Source organism: Arachis ipaensis, chromosome B08, assembly GCF_000816755.2.
Source record: "Arachis ipaensis cultivar K30076 chromosome B08, Araip1.1, whole genome shotgun sequence".
Taxonomy (NCBI): Eukaryota; Viridiplantae; Streptophyta; class Magnoliopsida; order Fabales; family Fabaceae; genus Arachis; species Arachis ipaensis.
The window spans coordinates 17,902,058-17,913,598 of NC_029792.2; the positions used below are offsets into that span (position 1 = coordinate 17,902,058).

At 34.5% G+C, this 11,541-nt stretch overlaps 1 protein-coding gene and 1 pseudogene across 1 annotated transcript; both read right to left on the reverse strand.

Annotated features, from left to right (window-relative positions):
• On the reverse strand, window positions 3,217-3,654 carry LOC110265253 (pentatricopeptide repeat-containing protein OGR1, mitochondrial-like). The gene has a single exon (XM_021108157.1). It carries the CDS (start codon window positions 3,652-3,654, stop codon window positions 3,217-3,219), a length of 438 nt encoding a protein of 145 aa, XP_020963816.1.
• LOC107612413 lies at window positions 3,672-5,530 on the reverse strand (annotated as a pseudogene).

The window sequence follows — 11,541 nt, forward strand, 5'->3', positions numbered from 1 at the left end:
CTTTTCCGGCGATGGTTTTAGAGAACAGGAGCAACAACAACGACGATTTTAATGGTGGTAGCAGTGGAGGTAGAAAAGGATAAACAGAGCTCAGATATCCTCTTCTTTCCCTTTTTGACAAGCTCGCGCACTCTCTTCCTCTCTTCTCAGTCTCTCTTTTCACTAACCCAACTAGCAGGAGTGATGGCAAATTTTCTCATTGCATTTGCCCAACTTTCCAGTTTTTCTCTTTTTTTCTTCTTCTTCTCCTCTTTCACTAAGCTCATTCCATCTCTCTTGTCTCTTTCTCTCCTAATTTCTCTTTCTTTCTTTCTTTCAAAAAAATATGAATGTTGTGTTGGTGGTGCTGTTATTGTTGTTGTTGAATTTGAAGGATTAGGTTGCAATGGATGATGTTGTTGGTGGTGTTATTCTTGAATTTGCATGTTGTGTTATTGGTGATAGATGAAATGGATAGTTGTTTAAATTTAAATGCTACATTATTGTTGTTGTTGTTAAATGATGTGTTTTTGAATTTGAATGCTAGTACTTGGTGGGAGTAAGGGTGGTGGTGGTGGATGATGGAATAGAGTCAGAACAAAGACAAGGGCATTTTTGTTCAAAAAAATTTTAAAAAATGATTTTAATTCAAAATACAATGTTAAAGACCATTTTTTAAAAAAAAATAAAGTTATGGATGATTTTGATTTTGATTCTAAATTTTAGAAACCGAAATAGTACTTATTCCAAAATTCTATTTGAATCTAATATAATCTTCAAGAAAAAATAAATAATTTTAAAGTCTAATACAAATTTGAGTTAGACTGAATTAAAAAATAAATTTAAATTGATGACATACGAATTATATTTTTTTAATAAAATTAAAGTGATACAATTCGAATTAAATTAAAAAAATCAAAATCAAAACAATACGATCTAAATTGTAACATATTATATCAATTTTTTATTTTTTAAATCAATTCAAACTGTACCACAGAATATGAATTTATTGTTAGCATATTATTATTATTATTATTATTATTATTATTATTATTATTATTATTATTATTATTATTAGAGTAAAATATATTTTTTGTTCTTAAAGTTTGTCAAAAGTTTTAAAAATATCTCAAAGTTTTATTTTGTCTAAAAGATTTTTTAGTTGTATTAAATATACCTCTGACAACTAAATTTTCAAAAAAAATTAGGACTAATTCAGCAGCAATACATGACAACTATCTCTAATTTGCTTTGTTGGGTTATTCTTATAAAATTGTTGCTGAATTGATCCTAAGTTTTTTGAAAAATTAGCCGTTAGGAGTATATTTAATATAATCGAAAACTTATGGGACAAATTGAAACAAAATAACTCTTATGAGTATTTTTTAAAACTTTTAGTAAACTTCAAAAACAAAAAAATACTTTACCCGTATTATTATTATTAAATAGTAATAGTAGTAGTATACTTTTTTTTTGTTGCCCACGATATCCTCCAACCCGTCAGGCTAAAAACTAATCCGTCACGAATTTGAGCTCCATTTACAGGTATGCCGTTGACCAATGAGTTGCTGCACGCACAAAACGAAATTTGAACCCCAACATTTAGTTAAACGGACGAGTAAGCTAACCATTCGACTAATACAAGTTTGTTATAGTAGTAGTATATTTAGTGGTAGTATTGTATAAACAATGCACTTAAAATTCCACTTTGTGTGCATCAGGCTTGATATGGTCATTTCGTGGGCAATTGGCTGGAGATGCAATGTAAATTCATTTTGTGGAAGGAGACCGCAAAATGAAGTTGTGCGAATTTAAAAATCTTTTCTGCCGAACGTATTCTGATAATAAATCATTTTTTGTTATTTATTTAAAAAAAGGCGAATAAATTGCCAAGTTCGTAGAACCCTAATACTACAACCTTATTACAAACAAGAATACAATAGAACCCTGATACCAAACAAAGTAAGAACATAACCTTATTAAAAAGACACTATTGTCTAAGAATTGCATTGAAAAATGAGAACCCTGATACTACAAATACAGCAAAAATTTACAAGACAAAAAAAGCAAGGGGAAGTATGAGGGGACAAAAAAAAGGTTTAAGCATATATGGTGAATTCCAAAGGGACACTAACAATGGTATCTGGAAAATAATCTCATTGCCCTTCAAGAGAGTAATATGCAAGAACATGATCTGGATGCTTCATGCTTCATTACTAGAAAGAATCAACTCAACAGCCAAAAGACCGCATCTGGAAGAAGAGACACCATGGCCTTGCACCCAAAAGTACCTAAGAGAAGCCAGGAACATCGCGGCAATGGCTAGGGCACGCTCGGTAAAAGAGAAACTTTAACTAAAGAAGCATTGTTATAAGTTATGCTCCAATCTAATGAAATATACTAACATAATATTAGAGCTGAAAGAATGTGTTGGTCATTTCTTTCTTCACTACACGAATTCTGTGCCCCTGTAGTTTCAATAATGCTCAGGTCATTGGGTGTTGCATCTTCATCTCTGATAAAGTTATTGACAAATTATCCTTTCATTTTTCCTTTACCACTGCAAGAGGCAAAGAAAATATTCCCAAATAGAACATGTTAGTAATTTACATCAAGTATCTCTCAAATGTATCAAAGTACAGGATGTTACCCTCTTAGCAAATTTTGCAAAAATTTGACACCGCAAAGGATGTTACAGGGAACCAATAACCAAACAGCTCATACATGAATAACAATATTCTCATAAATTGCATGATGTATGGTCACTATCAACTATGAAATATGAAAAATAATGAATAATAAAGTTCTATATCAATAATGTCTAGCAGCAACTGTAATTAAGCTACCAAGAAAGAAAAAAAAGCAAAATTAACTTGATCTTTCACACTATACTTTTGGTGTATCCACGAATATAATTCAAATTTACCTTAAGAGAAAAAAAATTACCACTATCGCAAGATTGAGTTACATGTAGACACAGTACATCTCACAAAGAACCTCTAGTCTGGATCAAGCAAGTTATGGGGATTTGATAGTTTTCTTGACTCTCTTTCTTCAAGGTCCATTCTTAGTTAATGGATTCAAAGAGTATACTTGATTCCTAGTCCAACACATTGTGTCATCCCAAGAAAATTTCTAAAGGCATTCCCGTGCTATACAGTTGTTCCAATCTATTGCCAACACCATTCCATTTCAAAACAATTAAATGCACAGGATATCATTATCTGGATTAAGACTTTACCAATGGTCCTTGCAAGAGCACTTCCCACCAGAGAAATGATGGAATTTGTTTAAATCTCTCAGAATGATTGTCCTTCCAATATGGACCGATGCAAATTTCATAAACACATGGCAGTCATCACAAACATGTATATTCTTTATAATCCTGATAGGTGCAATTCCATTGGGCTTTCTGATTAAAGCAAAAGCAAGAGCAAGTTTCTCACTATGGTATGAGATGGATTTAAATTTATCCTCCTGTCCCACATTATCTAGAACAATGTTTGTATTTGGATTATACCCAATTTGTTGCAATATTGAAATCAATATGTTCAATTCATCATAGATTTTTTCCACTGCTGGATGAGCACGATCTTCTGAAACAAATTTGTTGACATCACTCTCAACCTCAACCAAACTATAAGCAACAAACTTTTTTGCATTGTTTTTATTCATGAGAAATCGTACATCACCTACTTTTTCCCATCTCCCACAAGCAGTGTATAAGTTAGAAAGCATGATATAAGGTCCTGCATTATGTGGATCCAACTTGAAGAGATGACCAGCTGCCAATTCTGCATCTTGATATCACCCTTCTTTGCACAAATAGAGAGTAGGGTGGACCAAATGAGGTAATCTGGTTCATGCAAAATGCATTTGATCAAATCCACAGCTTTATCAACACTACTAGAGCAACCAATGAGATTGACCGTACATGCATACTGATCCAATGTTGGTGTCATCCCATGTTCACTTATTGAATTAAAATATTCCTGTCCTTTTGCGACCATGTCAGCACTGATACAAGCAAATAATACACCCATAAAACTAATGCTATCAGGTTTGATATTTTCCTGAAGCATCCTTTCGTAAAGAACCAGTGCGTCATGTGGTTGACCATTTTGTGCATAACCATGGATCATAGAATTCCAAGTAATCACAATCCGAATAGGCATTGTCCCAAAAATGCTCCAAGCATCCAAAGTGACTCCACACTTGCAGTACATATCAACAAGAGCACTTGACAAAAGCATGCTATGATCAACACCCATTACTATTACTTTTCCATGGACAACCTGACCATGAAACAAAGAAGCTAGCTTGGCACAGGAGCTAACCACACTTGAAATGGTGTAACTGTCCGGTCTAACATCTCCACGCAGTATGTCACCAAACAACATCAATGCATCATCTTCTCTTCCGTTCTGTGCATAACCAACTATCATTTTTGTCCAACAAATCTCATCCTTTCTAGGTATTTCACTAAACATCCTCCTTGCATCATCAACATGTCCACATTGAAAGTAAGCATTGATAACAATTGATGTTCTAACTTGGTCAGGTTTCAAACCCAATAATTTCATCTTATTAAACAATTGAATGCACTCATCATGATTTCACAATTTGACACATCCAGAGATCATAAGATTTCAGGAAACAACATTCTTATGTGTCATTCGATCAAAGAACCACTGTGCCATGTGAAAATCACCACACTTCCCATAGACACCAGTGATAGCATTCCATACAAAAGTGTTATCCCCACAACCACTAATAACAACTCTCCCATGAATCTGCTTACCAAGCTTCAAATCCAAGAGTTTAGAACATGCTTGCAATGCATTCACATAGGAGTACTGGGTGGGCTGAAACCATCTTCTTGCATCCTCACTAAAATCTTCAATGCCTTGCCTGAATGCCCATTAGTTGCAAAACAAGCAATCAAGGTGTTATAAAAAATAGAATCACGAAAAGGCATTTGATCAAAGACAGTGCACAAATCCTCAACCAAACCCAACTTAGCATAAGCAGAAAGCAAGGCATTCCAAGAATAAACATCAACGTGGGTCATATTATCAAACAAGTCTCGTGCATAGGAGAGTTTGCCACATTTGACAAACAAATGGAGGAGCTGGTTGTGGATGAAGGAGTCTTTGGGTTAGAAAAGGTGAAGTTGCATGTGAGACTGCAATCTCTTGACTTGAACAAAGTCATTTGCTTGACCGCAGTGAAGGGTATGGCGCGTATAGGAATCAGAAGTAGCAAGGCCGCGAGAATAAAAAAAAATCAATAACTTGCCTAAGATTTTGTTTAGCCATTGAAGAAGAAAGTGCAATGCCCAACCTTTCAAAAATGCGACTAGCTTCAAGATGTTAACATTTTGGGGGGTGACTCCTTGAATGGCATCCAACTGGCATGCTCTTATTGCTCCTGCATCAATGCCCTTTTTGCTGAAAAGTTTAAAAAAAATCCAAAATGAATTCAAAGAGCAGTAGGTGCAATGATAACTGTCATGCCCAAAATTAACATGCTCTGGCTTTTGTTTGGACATATATGTGGCATGTTATGTTCTCCAATCAAATACATGGCTGCCAATTGGCAATGAAAGCTATAGCATCATAATAGGATATAATGCAGCAGCTGCGGTTCATGTTGAATGTATGTATATTATTTTACAATGCATCAAGTGCTGATGCTAGCTTTATACTGCTGTTTATAAAAGATTAATAAAAAAATTGCTTCATTGTTTACTTTTACAGAAAGTAGTTCACACCTATAGTTGTATTACATTATAATTATATTACTTGCCACTTGCCAACATATCTCACCAACAAAACAAACCAACTTCAAAATTTGAAAACTTGAAACTAATAATTTATATATTCATAATCATTATACTGACATGACTTAATTACTCAACAACTTTTAAATTTTAAAAACAAAATCAAACATGTATGTTTGCTTTAGGAAAAAAAATGGCTTCACCCCCTTCATTTACTCTATCTCATTCTCCTTCATCGTGAACCCAAGGCCAACTCCATTGGCTGTGACATCTTAGCTTCAGACTTGGCAACCTCCACAAGTACGTCGAAAGGAGCACATTGCCCCCAAATTGCTCATTGGAAACATCATCATTGGCTTTGACGAGATGAAGGAAAAGATGATGTAGAAACGCGAAAGCTGGCCATGTGCTTACCTATGTTTCAAAACAAAACCCCATTGAATGTTATGAACGTAAAGATTATCTCATATCTCTCTATCTATCCATATCTACATAAGGATTATCTATCCACCTTCGATCTTCTTTCTTTCTATCTAATATGTATCTATCTATCTAATTATCTATGTAAGGTAATGTTTACCTCCACTGCAGGAAGAACAATTGGAAATAAAGTGTATGGCATCATGAAATGGTAGCCTAATTCCTTGTAATTCTTCACCAATAGACTACACAACCAACACCAAAAGTAAGCCTCACTTGGACTCTAATTTTTTACATTTTTTATATTTATAGCATGTACATTTTTTAGTTCAAAACAAGAAGGCATTATACTTTAAGCCCTTTTGGTTCAGTTATTTATTCATAATAGTATAATGTTATGATCCTTTCAACTCCAAATTTATTTGTGGCATAGTCAGTATTTTAATTTTCTATTTCATTTTAAATATAATACTCAAGAAAACTGTATATCCATTAAAACAAAAATGTCTTCAACAAGTTCTAAAATGAGATGCATGAAACAAACTAAATTGTGTAAGATAATAACATAAAGAATAGGACATCTATGAACTCAACATTGTTAAAGCAAGAAATTTAAATTTTTATTAAATTTTAATATTGTATCATTTGAATAAGTTTTTTTTGGATTAAAGTTTAATAAAAATAGATTCATAGCACACGCTCTTTAAGAATTGTTTTCATTTTCTACATGCAAATTAGAAACATTTCAATTTTCCAAGAAGAAATAACCATCCAAAAAAAGTATGTAAAGGAGAAGGGTGTTCAGGGAATACAGAGGAATTTTATGACAATTGCTAGTAAGAAACAAAAGCAATATTTCATGAAATATAGGAATGGGCATCAAAAATCCCTCCCCTTCCCCGCAACGGATAACGGGGACCCTGCATCCATGGATTTTTAAAAAATAAAAAAAAATAAAAAAAAGATTAGAAAAAAGATAATCCTCAAGGTAATATATGTTCTTCAATATTAAATGTAATCTTGCTGATTAAATTGTATTAAGAATCAGGGTAATATATGTTCTCTTTATCAATTATAACAACAACATTAGTACTGGTCTTTTTTAAAAGAACCAACTTAAAAAAGAAAATATAACAATTAAAATAAAGATATTAAATTGAGTCAAGACAACACCAAAATCATATGAATTGCTGCAAGTTCTTCTTTAATATCTACATTGCATATACAAAACACGCCTACACACATACGTCTGTCATAAGAGGCACAAGTTAGTTGTTTACACAACAGCTCACTAATTTTGTAATTCAAATTCAATAATGGCACAAGAAGCGTACACACTGAGCCATTTTGTTTAATCATCCTTAACTCTGTTTGAACACAACAACAAACACAAGTAATAGTGCTTCTTCAGCAACAAGATCCACAATCATCTCATCAATCACTAAAACTAAGTAGCACCCTCAACAACATTCTTGCTATAATAATGGTTCCAATCTTCTTCATCAGCATTCCTTTGTTTTTAATTACCACACCCCATCAAGGTCAGAAGACACACACACAAGAGGCACACACACTTTAAATAAGGTCATAGAAGACTTACCAGAAGAAAGAGCAGCAAACGGCGAAGAGGCTGACGGACAAGCTGCGACTAAGACCAGCTAAGATGCTGCTGCGGCAGCGATGAAGACCGGCCAAGATCCTGCTGGGGGTGGCAACGAAGACCGGACTAGAAGCAGCGACGAAGACCGGGCTGGAGGTGGCGGCGACGTTCAGGCTGCAATGGGAGAAAGCAATGACGATTCTGCCTCAGCCCTTAGACGTGGGAAGATGACGATTTTGCGGTGAGACCGTGAGAGTGAGAGAAAGTGGTGGCGGACGGCGATGAGAGTAGAGCCAGAGAAGTGCGAATTTCTGAAATTGTGAGAGGATTTGAATTTTGGAAATGGAGAGAGTACAGGCTTGGTGAGCTTTTTATAAACCACTATTTTATGGCTTATTTTGTATTGAATTGAGTGGATTTTATCCATTATTCTCACACTTATGCATATAATTCGCATGTTTTACATTTTCCTTCTTAATTTTGTGCTATGATTGAAAACATGCTTCTTTGGCCTTAACTTTGCTAATTTTAATTTTGTCTTATTACCATTTGATACTGTGATATATTTGTTAAGTGTTTTCAGGGTTTATAGGACAGGAATAGCTTAGAGGATGAAAAAGAAGCATGCAAAAGTGGAAGGAATACAAGAAATCAAGTGTTTCAGAATCTGGTAGCGACGCGCACGCGTGAACGACGCGTACGCGTGACTGGTGCAGGAGACAAGCGACGCGTACGCGTGGATGACGCGTACACGTGACCAGGAATTTGTTCAGCGACGCATACGCGTGATAGAGCGTCACATGCTGTAATTTACAGAAAATGCTAGGGGTGATTTCTGGGCTACTTTTGACCCAGTTTTAGGCCCGAAAAATACAAATGAGAGGCTGCAGAGTAGAGCTAGAAGGGGAACTAACTTTCATTCACACAATTTTATGTTTTAGATATAGTTTTCTAGAGAGGGAGTCTCTCTCCTCTCTCTAGGTTTTAGGGTTTTTAGTTTATTTCTTCTAGAATTCAGCTTTTCATCTTGCTTTAATTTAGTTTTTTATTCTACATTCTATTATTCTAGCATCTTAGTTTATCTTCTCTTGTTGATTTCTTAATTTTCCCAATTTAGTTTATGAACTCTTCATGTTAGATTCAATTTTCTTTTAATGTAGTTTGAGGTATTTCATGTTTATTGCTTCTTTCTTCATTTGTTATTATTGATTCCTTGCAATTTTTTATCTTAGATTTTACATTCTCTTATTACTTTTCTATGCTTTTATTTTGTGCCTTCCAAGTGTTTGAGAAAATGCTTGGGTGAATTTTAATTTAGATTTTTATGTTCTTGACTTGGATTGATTATTTAGAGACTCTTGAGTTATCAAAAGTCTTTTGTTGATTGGTGATTGAAGATTGCCGGTTAGCTTGAACTTCACCAAAGCTAGTCTCTCACTATGAGTTGACTAGGACTTGTGAACTCAAGTTGATTGTATACACTTGACCTTCCTCCATTGGTTAGAGGTTAACTAAGTGAAGGCAATTCACATTTTCCATTACAATTGACGATGATAATGAGGATAGGACTTCTAATTCTGTTTCCTTGCTAAGAGCTTTCTTAGTTATTAGTTTATTTTCTCCCCATTTACATTTCTTGTTCCATATTTAAAACCCCCAAAATACTTTTCCTTAACCAATAATAAACACACTTCCCTGCAATTCCTTGAGAGACAACCTGAGGTTGAATACTTTGGTTAATTTTATTGGGTTTGTATTTGTGACAAACAATTTAAACATTGATTGAGGTTTAATTATCGGTTTAGAACTATACTTGTAATGCGATATTTTTGTGAAAATCTTTACCGACATTTTTCCTCCATCAGCTTCTCCATCTTTTTTAGAGTTGTCTTTCTAGAAGAGAAAGTTAATTTTATGTTTGAATAATTTATGTAAATTTTTTTGTATTTATCAAATATATTTAAGTATAAAAATATTTTGTAATTATTTATTATATAAAAAATTTTTAAATAAATATTTTTTAAAAAATATAAATTATAATTTTTAAAAATAATGTTATTTTATTTTTTCAGTATTTTTTAGTTATTAAAAATTTATCAAATATATTTTAATAATTTATTGATGGTGCACAAAACTGACTCCGCACGTTTCGTACAGATAGACCGGCAAGTATACCAGGTCGTCCAAGTAATACCTCAGGTGAGTGAGGATCGATCCTACAGAGATTGTTGGTTTGAGCAAGCAGTGGTTACCTTGTAGATCTTAGTCAGGCGGATAGAAAATATAGTTGTCACGAAAAAACACATAAAACAGATAAATAAATAAAACGTTACTAGATAGGTGTGAAATCAATGGTATGAGACCTGTTGAGGCTTCGGAGATGCTTCTTCCTTCTGGATCAAATTTTCTCACCATCTACTCCAACTTTTGATTGATTCATTCCATGGCAGACTATATATGATTAACGCCGGGTCAGCGGTCATTAATCTCCTCTACTTCAGATCAAACACCAGGTCAGCGGTCATCCAATCTGAACGGGGGTGAAGCTCTAGCAGTCCATTCTCTTGGTGATCCTACTCAAAGGGCCACAGACAAGGTCGGATCTTCTGGATCAGAGAACGCTGCTCCTTGGATTCTAGCCTATACCACAAAGGCCCTAATCGTCCCACACCTCGACTGAACTGATGTCTAGAGAAGTCCCCAACGAAGCCGTAGATTAGCCGTCTAAGAGATGTATAATCAAGCTTGTGGTTCAGTACTATCCCATCAAGGACTCGCAAGAACCCATGTAGAATGAGGATGATTGTCACGGGTCATCCGATTCATAAGGTTGAAGAATGAAGATACATCTTAGAATAGAATCAAGCGTAGATTGAAGTAGAATAGTGATATTATTAATTCATAAGAATTAGCAGAGCTCCTTACCTTAACCTTAGGAGGTTAGTGACTTATACTGTACAAAGGAACAATGAAAAATGAAAATATGGCATAAGGTCAGGCAGAAGATCCTAAACATGGTTGATCTTCTCTTATATATACTAATCTGATAACTAAGGATTACAGAAATAAGGTAAACTAGGTTGATAGCGCAAAAATCCACTTTTGGAGCCCACTTGGTGAGTGTTTGGGCTAAGCTTGAGTGAAATCCACGAGCTAGTATCCTTCATTGGCATTGAACGCCAGCCTTGGGCTCCTGTTTGGGTGTTGGATACCAGCTGCTAACTTTTGGGCGTCCAACGCCAGGAAGAGGGTGGAGTACTGGCGTTGAACGCCAGTTTTGGACCTTCATTTCCAGAGAAAAGTATGGACTATTAATATTTATGGAAAGCCCTGGATGTTATCTTTCCATAGCTGTTGAAAGCACGCCATTTAGACTTCTGTAGCTCCAGAAATGCTCCTTCGAATGCATGGAGTTCAGATCCTGACAGCATCTGCAGTCCTTTCTCTGTCTCTGAATCAGACTTCTTCCAAAGCTCTTCAATTTCAGCCAGAAAATACCTGAAAACATCATAAAACACACAAACTCAAAGTAGGATCCAAAAAATATGAATTTTGCACTAAAACTTATGAAAATAGAATAAAACTTAAACAAAACATAATAAAAACTATATGAAAATGATGCCAAAAAGCGTATAAAATATCCGATCATCAATTGACACCAAAATAAACTCTATAAGAATAACGCCATTGCAAAAAAGGGCAAAGAATTAGAGTTTTTCTTTCTCAAAACTAAGATATATTTATATATAGATATATAAAA